Source organism: Neopelma chrysocephalum, unplaced genomic scaffold (assembly GCF_003984885.1).
Source record: "Neopelma chrysocephalum unplaced genomic scaffold, ASM398488v2 Primary Assembly neopelma1_61b, whole genome shotgun sequence".
Lineage (NCBI taxonomy): Eukaryota > Metazoa > Chordata > Aves > Passeriformes > Pipridae > Neopelma > Neopelma chrysocephalum.
The window spans coordinates 3,566,643-3,586,444 of record NW_020897717.1 but is presented as its reverse complement, the minus strand read 5'-3'; the positions used below and the strand labels follow the sequence as shown (position 1 = coordinate 3,586,444).

Here is a 19,802-nt window from a genome sequence, read left to right as displayed (position 1 = left end):
AGTCTACGCAAGGCACTGACTCTGCAGCCAGGCTGATGGACAGGATAATAATCAAGACCAAGAGAACTGGAGGTCTGCAGCAGGCAGCCACAAAAATGCAAGTTTTTAAGAAATACTATTGTTGTCAGCTCAGTTCATAATATTACACAACAGAAAACTGTCTCCAAAATCACAAACAAACCAAAACCTGTGCTACCAAAACCATAACAGGAAACCGAAGTGGCAGAACTAGTGAAACTAAGTACACATCAGAAGTTTAAACATTAAAATTCACTCATGTCCAAAAGCTGTTTTCTGTATTTTACTAGCAATGTCTTTTATCTCCACAAATTCCTGTGGAGTTACAACCATTTCTGATTCAAGTCACACAGAAAGGTACAAGAAATAGTTATATTTAGACATGTTTTTCAATAGTTTGCTGACTGCAGAATTAACAGGTGGCTTTACTCCATATGAAGCAAATAGGAAAAAAAATAACTTTTGATTTGGTTATACATTTGCATCTGTTCTGAAAACCTAGAATATCAATTGATTTTATAAATAAAGTCATGAAGAATTCAACATTGGTCTGCTGTAAAACTTAAGAAGACTTTGCTGCCCAACTTACCATAAAGCAAAATAAATCTTGACAATCTGTTCAAATCATGAAACAACCATAAATATAACAAAATATAAAGGAAGGGAGTTCTAGGGAACTGCTGCGGAGTCAGGATTGTAGATCATTACATAGGCTGGCAATTAATGTTTATTTTAAAGCAGCAGCATAAGTAGGGTCATCACTTTGCAAAAGATACTAACTTTGGTTCCAAGAATATACATGCTCACAAATGCATGGACCTTTACTGACAATTACAGATAAAAATTACAGCTACTGTACATAATCAGAGCATACAGACCAAGGCCAGTAACTATGCAAGCAACTTTTTTGAATCATCTGGAAATAAATATTCTGGGATTTAATCTCCCAGAGGTTTCTGATACAGATATTTAGGAATTTACAAAGGTGTATTGCATAGATACAGTGGCTCTAAGTGTCCCAAAGCACACATGGCAAAATGAACCTCTCATTTTGAAAGAGTTTTATCAATGCCTTCTGTTTGCCAGTCAGTTCAAGAGATAAACACTTCCTTCACCTTCTCCACAACGTACATAAATAGATTTGCTTCAGTCAGATGAAGGCTTGTGGTCTTAGATCATAGCGAATTTTGTTTCTGCTTTCTTAACTTCCATTTTCCCCAGGGTGTAGTGGGTGTCTGTGAAGGGTGCACTGGAATATCTCTGTCATAGCATGGTCAGTCCACTTCCTTATCAGTGGATCATGAGAATGATATTCCAAGACCATCACGGAAAAACTCAATCTTCATATAGTCTTTTTAAATACAGTGTTAATTTGCAGGAAATTTCCAGTCCTATGAGCTACAGCATGACAAGTGTGCTCTATTTTTCCTAGATGCTGAAGTGCCATAGCCATATTTTTCCACTCCAGATAAAGGTTAACTTCTTAAAGAAATACTGTTTATGTAAGATACATATTATTTCCCCCTATATAGGCTTCATAAATACACATTGAGCTTTACTGTTGGAGAGTAATTATTTAGCAAACTATTTAGTAGATTTGAAGGAGAGAGTCAATGCCAGACAAGATTCTACTAGGAACCTCTTCAAAGTATAAAGAGCAGGGTGAAGAATACGATGAAATAAGGAGGGGGGAAAGTAGGGACAATATAAGTAGTAGGAGAAAGCAGAAAAGACTGGGCAAAAATACATTCAGGAGGAAAGCTCATAAGGAAAGACAAGTGTAGAGATCCAAGAAGAAAGAAGCTCACAGCAGTAATAATAGAACTTGAAAAATCTTTAAGAAATTACTGAATCCCTTAATTGTGTCAGAGGCAGAAATGAAGGGTTACACCACAGATGCATCCATAATGAGTCTGACAACCAGCATCCCCGAAAACAAAGTTTGCTTGCAGGTGAAAGTACTGATTTCATCATGCCATCCGCTTTGCTTTGCCAGATTGCTTATCAACTACTGGGGCCAAAGGCAACATACCAAACCATAAAAGAAAAATCCTGGGATATTCATTAGGACAAACCACTCAGAAGGAAGGGGATGAGATGCCACACATCTGTGATTATATAAAACATATTAAAGAAGTTATTTGGTTTTTGAATAGCAAAGAGAAACATTTGCTATCAGAAATAAAAGGAAATTCTTAAAAGGTTGGAGACCTATCCAAAGGGGAAAACAGACAGAAACAAACCTTAACACTAACAGGTAAAAGCACAGTAAAGCAAATAAAAGACGAATATGACAAACAAATTAGCTGTGGCTCTCGAAATAAACACTTGTCAAACAGTACAAAATCCAGTCAAAAAGTAAAAAGAATGCTTAGAAGAAATAAAAGTCAGAAAGAATAAATGAAATGGAGCTGCTTAAAGAGGCTGCCATACCAGAATTCTGCTTTCCAAGAGATGTACCAAAAGATCTGACTCATGTAGAAATGTCAGCCAGAAAGGTAATGAACAAATCAACAAAGCACAAGCAAATCAGCAGCCCCAGATTACATTCACACCCAAGTTATAGAGAAACTCAAGTATGAGAAAGTTAAACTCTTAAATAGCTTGTAACCTCATGCTTAAAACAGCTTGGTACCAGAGAAGTGTGATGTCAATTGAAAAAATGTCTGGATATCTGGGAGGACAGAAGGATAGAAGGAACTATGGGCCAGTAAATCTCATGTCCATACCTTACAGAGAGAGAGTTAATAGAAGAGAGACTGTTAATAGAAACCATAAATTTATAAGAAGTCCAAAATTAGTGGACTTGAGTATGTTATATTGGTTAGGAGGCAAACTTGTGCTTCACAGGTCTCTTATTTTCTTCAGGTATCAAAACCATGTGGACACCAAAAATTCAAGTGACACATACTGCTCAACTTTCCTACAGCTATTTGGGAAGGCTTTTCAAAGGCTTTTCTCTCAGCAGAAGAAAAGATCCATGAGTGGATAAATAGCAGGTCAAGATAAGAAGAAAAAGACAGGAATGAATGATGAGTACTATTAGGATGCAGTCACCTGAGAACTGCACAGAAATGGGTGTTCTGACCTGTGTTGTTCATATTCGTACACAATATACAAAAGTAAGCAAAAGAAGATGGAAAGGTTTGTTAATGCTAACAATTTAGTTCGGGGAGGGGGGAAATGAGGCACAATTATGAGGAACTGCAGATGGTTCTTACAGCACTGGGAGACTGGGAGATAACATACCAGGTGAAAAGTCAATATTGATAAACATGAAAGGGAAATACGTGAGGAAAAAGACTTAATTTTACATACACAAAAAACACAGGCTCTGAAAAACAGATAGAAAGGAGATCTTGGTGCTAAAATGACAGTGTAACTAACCTTCAGTTGTACGCAAAAAACCAAATCAAATGTTATTAGAATTGGAATAAAGAGTAAACCAAACAGTATCACTACTTCACCATATAAATGCACTGATGAGCAACATGCAGCTTTGTGTCTCAGAAAGAATATGACAGACACAGTAAAGAGAGAAAGAAGCAAAACAAGGGCAATCAGAAACATGGAAAGGTTCTGGAGAAGGAAGGAGTGAGCAGAGCAAGAGAAAAGGTGACAGAAGAGATATGAAGAGGGTCATAAAACAAAGGTTTTGGAGGGGATCAATGGATTAATTATTTGTTGCCTCTTTTCATACAAGAGCTAGAGTATAACAACTGGAGTTAGGAGGAAGCAGGAATGCAAAAATCCATCAAAGCTTGTTCTTCACACCATATGTTACCCGTGCAATCCCTTGCCATGGAATTTTGTGATGTTATTATGTGGGTTCAAGAAGCAATCAAACAGAAGGAAAGCTACACAGGGTTACTGAACAGAAAGGTACCAATTCTGGATAAAGAAACCCTTGAGGATGGTAGAACATGCAATGAAAACATGGCTACATGCTCTGCCATGCTCTTCCACAGGCATTGGCTACTGCCTATCGATACAGACATGACAGAGGGCTAAATGAATTTAGAGTTTTATCTAGTATGACCGTTCTTTGTGTTTAATGGAGCTATTACAAATATTACTCAAAGGACAAGACTATGGAGCTCATCTACTACTTTTACTTAGCTGTTTATTTTGTAACTGATCAAGCAACACTACTTATCTGGGCTATTGAATGTCAAGTTTCTGCCAGATCTATGTATTTCTCTCTATCCTTTTCTTAAGGGAGGACATTTTTTTCATCCGTTCTTAACTATACTTCCATGCCCTAATATAGATTTAGCTGCTTTGATCAATGTACAATGGAGTTCTCAAATAAAGCCAAATCAGACAGCATTTCATAGTATTTCTAGAATGCCACTTAACCCTGGTTATCCAAGAACCACCTACGTTAAATCCTAACCTTTAATTCCTACAAAGCAGTTGTCTTCCAGCTAAGGGCTATTATATTCCACTTTAACCAAGCCAACTTCTTCATTCTCTTCTGTGCATTTCTCTTGTCAGTATATGAGAGAATAGTTTTTTGCAGAAAGAATATTTACTACATATTGAAATGCACATATGTACGGTTCACACATATACATAGTATCTACACAAAACCAGAGAAAAACTAATTGCCTAACAGATTTTATTTCTATGCACTTCCTACAGCACCTATACTCCTTATCTTTAAATAGTTGTTTTTCTTTTCCCACAGTCAAAGCTTTAATGAGAAGTGACCAGAAACAAATACCCAGGCCCTTCTGTCTTGGCTGAAATCCACATAATGCATGACAGCACTGAAGATCCCTGGCAGGCACCTGTCAGAAACTAACATACCATAACTTAAGAGTCAGGCTTAATTATCCAAGGAGACATTTAAAGAAAAGTAAGTGAAAAATGTGACTCAGTAAGTGCAAGTATCATGTGTGTGCACTGTACTCTGTAGCGTATGCAGACAAACAATGTAAAAATCAAGTAATATCCTGGGGAAACTATAATTAAAAGCTCTATCTACTTTGCCTATTATAACTTAAAATCAAAATAATTTTGTTATTAAGTTTTGCGGGTAAATCAACTGCAGAACACGCTACAAGCACAAATGCAATCACTAATTATTTTAAACAAATGTAATTTTTTCCATTTTTCTTTCTGCTGTTCACATGTAATTCTTACCAGCTGACACTTCCATGGAAAATCAGAGTTTTGATTTAATGGTCTATAAAATCAAATTAATATCTTCATAGTCTTCACACATCTGAGTCGCCACATCTCTTCTTGTTATGGTTGTCACAGCATATTGCCCATTTTTTGTTGTGAAGAGCAGCCCACCGGCGGCAACACGTCAGCCTGACTCGATTTCAGGCAAGGAAATCACTTCAGTTTCCGATGCAAGACTATCAAAAACCAGAGTTAAACCAGCGACCCAGCTCAGCACTTCAGCTCTTAGTTTGTACCTATCCCGCTGCTTTTCTCCAGAAAGAATCCTCTGAGCCTTGCAAACGTTCAAACACATGCACACGTGCCTAGGGAGGGAGGATGACTGTGTTTTATGCTTCTGTTCCCTACTCTCATTTTCCTAAATTTTTTTCTAAGTAAGTTTAAGGTAACACACAACAGAGACAAAGGCAGTCATGAAAAAAGCTTTGTGAGGTGAGTATATGTAAATGCAAATAAGGTAGTTTTTGGAAAACTACTCTTTAAAGATGACTAATGTGCGTGCAAATCACATATTACATGCAAATACAATTTGTTACTTTTACAAATAAGCAGAAAAAAATACTTAAATACAACCCAAATAATAACAAATGAAATATTACCTTAATTACACCTGTCAAGGAGAGAAGATAATAAAAAAAAGGTGCAATGTTTACATGTAAACTTTACAGTGAGATTCAAGGTAACAGAGGTGGAAATCAAAAGTTTCATGGAAATAGTGAAACTTGTTATTTTAAAAGAATCTGAAATATAGTACGAGATATTCTGCCTAAAATGTGAAAGAAATCTGACTTAATAACAAAAAATGGATGAGTTGAAACTGGTTAATGTCAAAATAACAAAAAAAAAATCATTAGGGCACTCAGAATTTACTGAATACAACAGCAAGTCTTTGACATATAACAACTGAGTTTGTCTAAACAGCAACACAACAACTGTCCCTTTTTCTTTTCAAATATTCTTTTATTAGACTAAGAAATGCAATTTTTTAATCTGTAAATGTAATCACAGAATCACAGAATTGTTTAGTTTGGAGAAGATCTCTAAGTTCATTGAGTCCAACCACTAACCCAGCACTGCCAAGTCAAGCACTAAATCATGTCCCTAAGTGCCACATACACATGCTTTTGAAATACTTCCAGGAGTGGGGACTTCATCACTTCCTTGGGCAGCCTTGCTTGACAACCTTTTTGGGGAAGAATTTTTCCCTAATATCCAATCTAAACCTCCCCTGGCACAACTTGAGGCCATTTCCTCTTGTCCTGCCACTTATCTGTGGGAGGAGGCCAACCCTCACCTGGCTCCAGCCTCCTTTCAGGTAGTTGTAGAGAGATAAGTTCCCCCTGGAGCCTCCTTTTCTCCAGGCTAAACAATGCCAGCTCCCTCAGCCGCTCCTCACAAGACTTGTGCTCCAGACCCTTCACCAGCTCTGTTGTCGTTCTCCGGACACATTCCGGCACCACAATGTCTTTCCCGTAGCGGGGGGGGGCCACAATGATGCACATGATACATGTCATGCAATTTGATGACACTCAAGGAAAAGGTATCAATGAGGCTGAAAATGCTATGGCCCAGTTTACCATCCTGACACTTTCTAACCATTTCACATGTTTCTGCTGGGCATAAACCACAGCTGCAGCTGCGCTGGGAAGACATATGTAGCTCACACAAGATATGTCTCCATATAATCTTAAAATGCACTTGACCTTACGGCACAGCAACAGCCAATATACAGTTGAGAGCACTTGAGCCCTTTTAAGCTTTCACCCTCAGAGTGCCCTAAGGGATATATAAAATTAACACCACATTCAGCAAACACTGGTGAATGGCCAGGGACAACACTGTTATTCAGAAACCAGTTTTATCAGCAAAACAAAAAAATAAAAAATTAATACAAACCTTTGGAGCAACTTTTTATTGTGATACCAGTTTTCCATCCTCCTGCTATTTTTAATGGTGAGTAGGTGAATTTATGTAGGACAAAAGAGTAAACTGAGTCCTGACTTGCTGTTCCTGAAGTATAACCTAAGTCTACAGAGCAGCAGTGGATCGGACAGAAACTGGGCCAGAGTGCATCTAAGAACTGAACTTCATTTGTATAAACAAACAAGCTTTATTTACAGTATTCCTTCATAAAATCCCAGGCTTCAAGTCTGCATGTTCTTTAAAGACTCCATTTATGTACACTTGAATGCCTATTTAAGCAAAAAAACAAGAAAGCTTTCCCATGGAAACCGCACAGAGATGTTTTACTTCACACGTACACCACAAACAAGGCTGCTAACTTTCCATAATTTACTGTATTTTCTTAGACTTGCCATTGTATTTTAGGACCAAATCTTTTGGAGAAGCTGCTTACGCAGGAGGCCACAGACATATAAATAAATGACCTAAAAGAGGCAAAGCCCAAGATATGAACTGAGAGGAAACAGCATCTTGGCAGCTTGTAAGAAAATTTCAATATTTTTGGTTTCCCTGTTTCTATCCAGAGAAACAGGTTAAAATTTTGTGTTTAGTTGAGAAACAAGCAATCTGGAGGCCATTGGAACTACATTATTAAATCAGGACTTGATTCATCCCTTAGAAATAAAACAAGCCAGAGGGCAATCCCTGGGCTAAGACAATAGCAAGCTTCAGTTACCAGATGCTATCTCTCAGCAAGGAATCTAAGTCAGAGGGCCTCAAAGGAGCCCAGTTTTTAAAATCTGCTTAAGAGGACAGAGAGAGAGAGAGAGAGAGATATTGACTTCTTGGACTTCATCAGACAGACATAAATTGGTACTATTACTTCAGCAAGAACATGAGCAGTTTTTCTCTGTGAATAAAATACAGCCAGCTAAAATCATACTCTCTTTAGAGAATTTGCCTTTTAGATTCAGTTGATATGTCTCTAAGCATGAATGCACACAATCTACTGTATGCGTTTTAGGGGACAAATTTTGCTCCTACTTATAGTTACTACTGATTGTCTCAAGGCTACAGCAGAGGGTTAAGTCCTAACTTCAAAAGAGATGGTTACTTCTGCTGGGGGCCACAAGATAAGCAAGGACACCAAGACTTTCAAGTTTAGTCCCTGCACTGAAAGAATTGGATGGGCTCACCTGTTTGGAAAAAAAACCCCAAACCAAAACAACAACCCTGGGAGAAAGCTGGGCACAGAATCAAAGTCCCTTTGGCATGAACTTATGACAACTCTGCCCATGAATAAGCAGGCTGTGTTGAATTGCTGAAAACAGAGGCAGGGCTTGCCAAAATTGAGGATGAGGAAATCTCTGACTGATACTATTTCAAACTTGATTATGCTTCTACAGTTGGTGTGAGAGCAAGGAAAAGCTGTCCTTGATGGTGTCTTTAGCTCCACTGAGGAAGATGGCGTACACTGATCCCTGAAGTGTCTGAGAAGAAGGGTAGAGAATTTGGTCAGATACTGGAAAGTCAAGTGGGAGATCCTGTGGCCCTAGAGCAGTGGCCAGAAAAATAAACAGAGATGTTTTGTCTCAAAGAATGCCAAGCACTTGGGAAACCATTTGGATAAGAGGGAAAAAGACTATATATAAGCAAAACCTAATTGACAGTATTTAGAAACATAAACCAGTTGTCTCTGATTTAACCAGGGCTAAATTTACTTCAGCTGAGTAGAATGACATTGTTTCTAGAGGGTAAATAATGAATCCTTCTTTCTGCTTTTACTGGGGAGGTTTTGATGTGGTGTTTGAACTAATATATTTAATTACAATGCTTTCCTATATATCAACATATATTCCCATATACTTGGTTCCTAGCTTCTCTACAGTAAAAATAAAATAGAATGAAGTTATTTCATTGTGTAGAAACATACTAACCTATTCTAAGAAGCCCTAGCAAATATTTTAAACACTGTTTACATAAGATGCTTGATTGTGATAAAAATCTTTCTTAAAATATGTTCACACGTATCATAACATCATACTTTTCTTGATACAGATTTATTTATGGTACCTACTCAGGAATCACTGGTTGTTCCTGCAAGCAAAGCGCTTTTAACTAGAGCAGCTTCTCTGTCTCTGCAGCTCAATGGTAGCTATTTCAGACATCTCAGCACACTGTCTTCCCCCGCTTCTCATCATCTTTCTCATATTACGTACCCAGTGTAAAACTTAAATGCAGAGACTCAAACGTAAGAGTGAATAACCTCACAAACATACATGTGATAGTAAGTGTACACATTTAGTGCTTTTCAAGAGAACTGTTATAATACTTTTAAATTTCAAGTGCGGGGCAGAGAAGTCCAATTGTATACACCCACTCATAAGTGAATGCACTTAGCAGACAACACATAGGTACTTGTAAGCTTTCAGCTGCAAAAGAAATGCATTTGTAGTATGGTTATAAAAAAAAGCCACAGTAATGCTTCCAGGTATTGTTTCTTCTTCATATTTTTTTTTAATAATAAACAACATACTCATAATATTCTGCTAGAGAAAAGAAGAAAGTCCACACCAAAAAGAAAATTAAAAAAATCACACTTTATCAAGAAATGCTGCTCCTTTAAATCATATGGTGGCAAAAACAAATTTCTATTAAATTTCTATTCTATTTCTATGCTGGTAAAAAAATTTCTATTACAGTGCATCAAAATCAAAAATCAAATGTTCCTTGATGTTGTCCATAAAATTTAAATTAGTATAAAAATCTACAAATGCATAAGTCAATTGTTGTTTGCTTCTATCACTTCCTAATTACAGTCTCTGACCATGCCATTCATTTGATTTACTCAGCTTGAATTATTTTTGTTTCAACTCTTATTTATGCATATTTGCAGATTTAATTTAATCTTCTGACTGTCACTCAAAATCTTCATCCCAATATGCCTTGTTATTTATGCAGTTTGATGCTTTTATATGCTGAACAACTGATAATCAGCCTACTTAAATCTCTTGCTGTGCTAACATTTTTACACTTTGCAAAATTGAAATACTGCAGCAAGGCTGCTGCCCATGTTGCTCCATTCAGGTAAAATCTGTTCTGCTTCAAAAGAAGACAGGGATAATATTTAGCTTTGGGGGCACCGCTGCCCATGGCAGCTTGCCCTTGCAACAGAACCACTCTGGGAGGCTGCCTTATCCTCTTTAACAAGAGAGGGTACTCAGGCTGAACTGATGTCTCCCCAGCCTGAAACAAGGGCTTGCAGAAAAAATGTGGAGGAAGAGTCAGAGATTCTCTCTTTCCAACCAACAAAAAAAGCAGTAAAGTAAGAGATATTCAGACTTTCAGATAACTTTCTCAAGATCTGATAGGATTGTCTCCTATGCTGGATTGGTTGTTTGCTCTACCTCCTCCTGTTCTTCCACGTCTTTTTATTACAGCGGAATTCCATTTCTTTCAGGTTTTTCTTCCCTGCTCTCTCCATCTCACATGCTTCCCTTCAGGGTCCCCTCAACACCCACACAAAACCAGGGAGTTACCTTGACTGACTGCTACCATGCAGATTACTCCTGCTGTGGGCTATCTCATCTACTTAGATTGAAAGTTTTTTGGAGCAGAGACTGACACCACTCCATGCCCATACAATGCCTAGTAGAAAGAGCCTCCTTTTAATCAGTCCTCTGGCACTAATGTAATAAGCATGATTAGTAAAGTAACTGTCTACACTCACCTATGGGAATGCTAGGGCTGTATGAGAACAAAAACAGGTTCAGCTTTTGTAATGTTGGAAATGGACAGTTTAATCCATGAAACTTCTATCCACAGAAACCCATGTAACAAAAGCAATATTTACTAGGAAAAGGCAATCTGACTTACTTTGCTCTCTTGGCCATTTCATTGCCATCCCAGCGCGGGCTGTAAGGGTAATTCTTCTGGGCCTGGGAGTACAGCTGGCCACTGTTGGTGAAGTGGTAGACGGACTGAAATGTTAGGGTTGGTTGGTCTCGTGGAAAGTACAGGGGTAGGTCAACTGTAATTCAGAAAGAAAAAAAAATCATAAAAATACACCATTGCATTTTCTCCCTTTTTTACTGGGAAAATATCAGTCCTTTCTATGTGTTTAAAGGTGACAGAAAAGAAGAAATTGATGATTAGTTCTAAAATACAGTTCTGTATTTCTCACAAGTAATGATTCCAACCTATTACTGTATGAGATGCTTTGCTTTATCAGAACACTTTTGTAAAGCATATAATTAAAAAAACTTTAGTGTATTTCTATGTTAATCATAAAATTTACATCATGATTACTTTGTTATAAAAAATAAGTTATTTTCCTTTTACTGTGAAATTTTTCCCTATAAAAAAATCACAAAATACGTTCTATATACCATTCAATAATCAATTTTCTCTTTATCTGCTTCAGCCAATTCATTTTAATGCCCCCTTGTACATAAAAAGCATTATCATTCTCATTTTACAGCTGCCTGGGTCCTAAAGTGGTTAAATGATTTGATAAAGAATGTAGAAAGATTCAGTCACATGAGTTGGAAAAGATTTCAACTTGCTGTCATCTGCTAGACAAAAAAACCACCCACAAACCCAAAAACACACTGCAAAGTCATTAATACCCAAAATATCTCACTAAAAATAAAAATCAGAACCTCTTAGTTCCCTTTGCTTATCACTGTCTCATGATCAGCTAGGTCTGGCAGAACAATAAAATGATCTACAACAGTTAGAAACTGGTATATATTTTCATGGTCAGAAACTGTTTTTTTCACTTTTTCATTGTTAGAATTATAGTTTATATTTTCTTGGTCTACTTTCAGTTTCAAAAATCTGCAGTTAAATTGAGTTATGACAACAGACTAGAATTACTGACATCACAGAATCATAGAATCATAGAATCAGCCGGGTCGGAAGGGACCTCTGAGATCATCAAGTCCAACCCCTGATCCACTACCACTGTGGTTATAGATCATGGCACTAAGTGCCACATCCACTCTCATCTTAAAAACCTCCGGGGACAGAAAATCCACCACCTCCCTGGACAGCCCATTCCAATGGCTGATTTCTTCCTAATATCCAACCTAAATCTCCCCTGGCAGAGCTTAAGACCATGCCCTCTTGTCTTACTGACAGCTGTCTGGGAGAAGAGACCAACTCCCACCTGGCTACAACCTCCTTTCAGGGAGTTGTAGACAGTGATGAGGTCTCCCCTGAGCCTCCTCTTCTCCAGGCTGAACAACCCCGGCTCCCTCAGCCTCTCCTCATAGGACTTGTGCTCGAGTCCCTTCACCAGCCTTGTTGCTCTCCTCTGGACCTGCTCCAGCACCTCAATATCCTTCCTGAACTGAGGGGCCCAGAACTGGACACAGTACTTGAGGTGTGGCCTCACCAGTGCTGAGTACAGGGGAAGAATCACTTCTCTGGACCTGTTGGCCACACTGTTCCTGATCCAGGCCAGGATGCCATTGGCCTTCTTGGCCACCTGGGCACACTGCTGGCTCATGTTCAGCTTCCTGTCAATCCAAACTCCCAGGTCCCTTTCTGCCTGGCTGCTCTCCAGCCACTCTGTCCCCAGCCTGTAGCGCTGCAGGGGGTTGTGGTGGCCAAGGTGCAGGACCCGGCACTTGACCTTGTTGAACCTCATCCCGTTGGAATCAGCCCAACTCTCCAACCTATCCAGGTCCCTCTGCAGAGCCCTCCTGCCTTCCAGCTGATCGACATTCCCCCCCCAACTTGGTGTCATCTGCAAATTTGCTAATGGTAGACTCAATCCCCTCTTTTAAATCATCGATGAAGATATTAAACAGAACTGGACCCAACAGTTCTGTTTAATATGTTTAATATAACATCAATGTTAACAGGATAAAGCGCATTTCTTTTAAAGGTGTACACTTAATTTATAAAGTACCTATAACTGTACTTTTTGTTATACTCCAAAGCCCAGTTCTTTAATTCTGCACAATGAAAGAACACTGCAGTAGAATTGTATTTTAAATACTTTATGGAGCAGAGATTCCAGCACTTCCTATGAAATCTCTGTTTACAGACTCAGATATCAGTGTAACACAGGTTTTACTTTCCAAATTCCATGCTATTATGCCACTAGTTCCTTCATTTTTCAGGTTTTCTAATCACATCTAAATACTCTGATGTGCATCAGCCACACCATATCTTCCTTTTCCCTAAATTACCCTCCAAGCTCTAGGAGTAAAAGCCGTCTGTAGCCATGAAGTACACAAAACCAAATGTGCTATTCCAGCTGTAGTCTCAAAATACAAGAAATCACTGTGGACGACAGCGCTTGCTCAGTTCATGACCCAGTGTCTGAGCCACACGTGACAACTCCCAGAGTACTGGTGACTCAGCCCACACACCAGCTTCCAGCAGATACTTAAGTGGTAATGACATGGGCAGAGTTCTGCTAATTTGAGGGCAGATCACTGCTTTAACAAAGGTTAGATTCAAAGATTGCTCTGTCAAATTCCTCTTTATAACATGATTACTAAATAACAACCCTGAAAAACGTGCCCACTTATCAGCAAGCAAGTTGTCTCCTCCCCTCACAAACAGTGTGTGGGCCTCAGCCTCTGAAGGACTTCACCTTGGAAAAGAGTAAAGAAACAAGACTGGTTCTCCATTTTAATGTTATAAATATACTACTTCAGCTCTGAGTGCTTAAACTCTGCTCCTCTAGTGCATCTTTTTCCTTCTTAAGTACCAATTCCTTAACAGAAAACAACTCTTCACACTTCTGTATTTTATCACCATGTGAGAGGAATAACAAACTTTAACAAAGCATTCCAGTAATAGTTTTATTATACTTTTTAGTTGAGAATTTTTAGTTTTCACTAACTTTCCTTTGAAAACTCTGTTTACATAGCAGGGGCAAGCAGCAACACTTTTCCTCCTGTTATCTAAAACTAATGGTTTGGCCTTAACACAATGTATCTAGCCCTAGAAATGCTGTTTAAATGGATAATCAAGACAGTGCTCTCATTACAGAGATACTTTAATTTGTTATGAGAAGGTACCACCAAAGTATAACAGAAAAAAAATTTCTTGTTCTATTAACCAAAATCTGTATAGGAATTTTCAGGAATGTCTTATGTTAATCCGATAAATCAGATAATCAAATTAGATAAAAAATTGTGCATCCCACAACTGGCCAACAACAGTATCACCATGAACTGCAAGCAGTTTTGAAAAATTTGATCTGTCTTTGATTTCTAACACTACCTTTCACCTAAAATCTTCCAGTTTTCTAATCCAAGTGTTTTCTTAATACAAGGTGTGGATGAGTCCAGACCAAGTAAAATAACCTGTCCCTAATTCTGGAACACAACCACACCTAAAAGACCGGTAAACAGGAAATAGCCTTGAGTTGTAAAGTGTTATACATATCTCAAGGTAGCCAGCTATTATTTTAGCAGTAGGAAAGGAAGGCAAGAACTTGCTTCCGTTGCAGTGGATGCCCGTCCATTGACACTGTTACTGCACAGAATGCAAAAAATAACAAATACTATTGGTAATTCATGCTGGCAAAATACATTTGATATAAAAGGTCAAATTCTGCTCACAGTCACACAGGTTGCTAAAGAAAATTTTTCCTTTCACCTGGTAGTGTATAGGCAGTCTGACTCTCAATCTGTGCATTAATAAAAAATCAGTTCTGCCTCCATGCAATACATAAGGCGGCAAAGGTGTTATTGTAATTACATTCAAGACAACATTCATACTTTGCCATGAAAAATGCATCACAGTTAACAACACACCAGTTCTGTAAATCAACATCTGAACTAGGCAAATTGTGTTGGTTTGGCATGCTAGTCACCCAAGAACTACAAAAACGTATCACGTTGAATACAAGTACTATTTCCAAATAACAGCTGACTCAGAAGTACCCTGGTGATATGTCTGCAGAAAATAAGCAGATGACTCATGTCTGTAAATTCCTGAAAGTACCAATAGACCCCTTGCTTAGTCATCTTTTGCTTGGATGCTGGGTTCACGAGCTCTGTAAACTATAATGAGGGATCTAGCTCTTAGTAGGACGCTCTCTCCCTTTTTTCCTCTCTCCTAAACAGTGCAAATTATCTCCCTAAAAATAACTTCATCTGCGTAAGTGAGTCACTTCAACTAGCAAGCTTGTACAAGTCATGCAGTTAAGCAGTAATATTTGGTTATGAAGGTAAAAATGTTGCTCTCAAACTCAGATTTAAAACTAAAATTATGTCAGAGGAAGTCCCATTTATCCCTTCTCTCACAGAAATAGAAACATTTCCTTTGGAAAATTTAAACAATTAGCTCATTCAGGAAAGTAAAGCTTTCTAATTTAGTTCCACGCTTGAAGTAATTTAATACTGATGATTTCTTACTTTGGCTTTCCTAAGCATCACACTGTTAATATATGATGAACTCAAACAGCAGACTGGAGAAAGAACCCAAAACCATAGTAAAACACTGCTTTCTCCTATGTTACAATTTACACATCATTTTTTAAAAGTCAATTTTTAGACAGCCATAGTGAGGGGAAAATCATGTCTTTATGTAAGCTCTACATGAGCAGAACTTGGAAGGCTGTTTATGGGTAATTAAGCATTGAGTAAATTCTGCAGTGATTGAACCCTAATTTTCCCACACAGTTCATAAGAAAGCAAAAGAAAAAGGACTTGCTCGTTGAGAATAAGTCATGTTGTAAAGAAACTTAATTACAGTTTATAAATAGTTGAAGTTGCTCTCTTTTTGAAACACAAGAAACAATCTAGAAGGAATACAGATTTGCTTCTCTTGACTTAGTTAGCATTTAATGCATACATATATTCAAAGCATAGTTATCTTAAAGCCAGAATCCTGGTTCATTAATAATTAAGAAACTGTGCAATGAATCTGTAAGGTTGAATTGTTCACTTTCTTAAAAAATAACAATCTGAGACTTGGAACAGGTTACCTAGTTTGTTAAGTTTATGTCAACAACTACAGAGTTGATTTTGACTGCCTTAGTAACTTTAAAATAGTATCCTTAGCATCTAATTTTACAACTTTTTAAACAGGATATGAAATGTGGAAAGAATGTGTCGGCAAAAGCACGTACCAGTGCTGCTACAGAATTTCTGAGGGAAAAATGCTCAGAAGAGAAGGGCAGGTTTACCACAGTGCCCTCCTCCCCGCCTTTAAGTACTAGAGAGAAGAGATGGGAAAACAAAACCATGCTTGAAACGTATGTTGACCATTAAAATATTTCTAAGCACTTAGATGGTAATATTTAGAAATTTTTCCATATACTCTTCCCCTATTCTATGGAAAAGGTTTATTCATCCTTTGTATGGCACTGGATAAATCTAGGTATTTATTTTCATAAAAGTCAACATTTATTCACTGAAAGTTGCACACCAGTTTAATGCTTGGGTGCTACTATACTGGTTATCTTATTAACCTTTGGGATGCTTGAATCTGCTGCAGTTTGTTGCACCTGAAATTTGTTTTGCACTCATAAACACTGGCTGATCTGGATATTTTACTGCTAAGATTTCTACTTCTACAAGGTTTCATGGCATGCACAACCTTAATTCAATCTGTATTTGCTCTACAGAGCAGCCTTCAGACACAAGATAACACAGTATTGTTTGCAGTTCAGTTCCTAGGTTGGACAGAGCTGACCAAAGGACACACTGTTCTGCACTGCCCCATCTGACAGACTCCACCCCTCTGCATTTATTTACTGCACAACACCGAAGCCTTGCACATTAAATATGTGTTCATTTCTGCATGAGCTTTTCAATGTGATGATTCTAATAATCATAAGAATGTCATTAGCTGTATAAAATATTAAAAAATTGTTTCACAGCACCGTCATGAGTTGAGAGGTTCTTCAGCAATTCCGGATGAGGAATGAAGGAACAAGGAAAGGACAGTCAACCTGTCTACTCATGTTGAGTGCCAGCCTGAGGGACTCAATTCTTCTTTGAGCCTTAATAGTAGATAATACTTTATATAGCCAAACACAAGTCCATCCAGTGCTGACTGCCACAGTAGGTACTTCAGAATCAACGATTACTGAACATATGAAAGTTTTGTTGAAATTATTTCATCAGAAAAACAAGAAGGGTACAGGAAAGATCTGCCAAACTCAAATCTCCAGAGAGCACTAAACAATCTTAGCCTGATACTATCCGTTCTCTTCCCGAAATTCCCTGACTCATTCCTTACATATCATCCAACTTTGGCGAGAGACTGCCTCTGCATTCAAGTACTTCTGATGAAGTAAGTAATGGAAACAGGAAACACATATTCCAGTCCCCAGAGCTGTCTTTCTGTCTCTTATTAGTACATATTCATAATCTTTCTGCTTGTTCTTTTTTGATTCATTGAATTTCACATTTTCTCTGTCTTTACTTGCAATTCAGCTCACACTGCTGGGAAAAACAACTTGTGGATTTGAATGTACTGCCTTAAACTGAAAAGTTCCTTGAACTCAGAGCTCCCCAGTTTTCATGTGCTAATGTGGATGAGACCCACGTGAATTTACAATGCAATTCAGTGGCAATACATATACCATATTATATAATACCACTTACACATCTATCAAACTCTCTTTTAAAAGAAAACGTCTACTAGATTTTCTGACACGACCTCCTATGAGAAAGCTGTTTCAGATAGCCTGTATGATGGGAGAAAAATCTTCACTCAACTTCAAGGGAAAAGAGCTATCTTCAGTTTTTACATAAGTATTCCAGTACAGAAGGCCTTTCAGGAATCACATTGATGACTGTACCTAGAGAGAAACCTGAACACATTCAGTCACAAGCATTTTCGGGACAGTAGTGCCTAGCACAAAGCCTCACAGGGCAGGATGTCAGGCTATTTTGCCTAGTGAATCTTTCCTTGACTCTTGTGTGCTGAAGGCCCTTAGTCTACATTCTACTGGCAAAAAAGGAAAGGCGGAATTTGGCTCAAAACACACAAAGAATTACTAAACGCCACAGCTATCCTGCTTTGGTGTGTGATGATTTATTCTTGCAAGAATGAGAGAGCAAGGATGACAAATAACATATCAATGGCATTAGTGTTGGACTTTAGGTTAATAGAGCACAATCACAGGAATTGGAATTTGTTAAATATTATTAGGGTTGACATTCCTTCTGGAGGAAAACAGGATCTTCTTTGCAGAAAGATGCTATTTTGAAATCAACATTTCAAAATTTCAAATCTGAAATGAAAAGCCGTTTATGGAATTTTAGCTGAGACACTTATGGCATTTTAGGTGTGTTGGTAATCACAGCTGGTTTTGAAGTAATTAGGTCTGCCCTTGCTACAGGAAATAGCCACCCCATCGGCAAAATCAACACTCATATAGTAAATGAGTAAGATGACTTATGTACAAAATACTTCCAAATAAACGCTATGAAAATGCAAGTAAATACTCTGAAAAAAGAAACAACTGTTTTTTTTCTTAACTGAATCAGTTATGTATGAACGGAGCATACAATATCAAACAATAAAAGAAAAACTGCTGTAGGCAGAATGGAAACTATGAGTTGTGATGGATTAAACTATTCCGACACATTACAGAGTAGATTTGTTTAATTAGCTTTCTTTGTTTTTGTTTGTTAGTCGGTTTTGTCTGTTTGTTGTTTGGGGTTTTTTAAAAATAATGTAACCCAATTTTATTTGAAGAGGACTGCATGACACTGCTGTATCTACCTTGTGGTTCTCATTCCACTGATAAAGGGAGTCTAGGCACCAATGGCAACTGGATTTATGATTACAATTGTTTTGATTTTTTTTCAACATAGGCATATTATATGCTTGTAAAAATATCCCATGTCTTTATTATAACCTGTATCTTTTTTTTAGTACTTCATCCTTCATACTAACCAGCATTTTTTAAAAATGTGACAAAAATAGTTTAAATACCTTTAGTTACAGTCATGTGTTGCAGACAGAGTATTTAATTCTTTGTTTAGTTTTATAGAGGAACTAAATAACAGATCAAATCAAGATATTCTTCATGCAGTTTCCAGCTATGTGGTCAAAGGCCATGAAAAAGTGATGTAACAACCCGAAAACAGCTTTATAGTGCCTTATTGCTTTGGAGTGTCATCACCCAATTAAACTATGTCATACCCTTTTAGGCTTCTACGGCAAGACTGGATCACCTCCTAAAAATATCCTACGGAATCCTCAAAATCTTAAATTGAGCCCAAAGAAATGGCATAATGGCCTTATAGGTCTTTCTTTTCCTTCTCTAATTTCTGTACTCGTGATTACCTTAATTAAGAGAAAGGCTGTTTATTTTTACCTCACCAGTTTCAGCTAGGTACCTATATTTTGCTTTATTTTTACTTCAAATTCTCAAAGATCTTCATTCTCTTCTCCTTCCGTTTTTATTTCCTTTTATTGTCTCTGCTGTAACAGTTTCTATAGTAACTCTCTAAGTGCTGATGAGATTGATGCTACTAAAAGCTGTCTCTTCTCCATCTGAATTGTTTGAAGCTTGAAACTTAAATACAGTTGCAGTTGTTATGGGTGTAAAAAGCAAGCTGTGCCCTTTCTTGGCACACACTGGTGACCACCACAAAAAAATTTCCTCTGCTTTTCCAGTAGAGATGCGCTGCTAATTTCTGAGTTTTACATTACTTTTCAACCGCACATGAAGACTTCTAAAACATGTTTTTACCTGA

General features: G+C 37.7%; 1 protein-coding gene across 5 annotated transcripts in view; it reads right to left on the bottom strand.

Annotated features, from left to right (window-relative positions):
- Positions 1–19,802, bottom strand: part of BABAM2 (BRISC and BRCA1 A complex member 2) — a 166,922-nt gene that overhangs the window by 8,229 nt on the left and 138,891 nt on the right. For 3 of the 5 annotated variants that reach the window (XM_027681951.1, XM_027681950.1, XM_027681952.1), the window contains exon 11: positions 10,990–11,143. In XM_027681951.1, coding sequence (XP_027537752.1) covers positions 10,990–11,143 — 154 coding nt within the window. Of the gene's footprint in view, positions 1–9,525; positions 9,546–10,985; positions 11,144–19,802 lie in introns of those variants that run through there. The other 2 variants (XM_027681954.1, XM_027681953.1) reach the window with 2 other exon arrangements.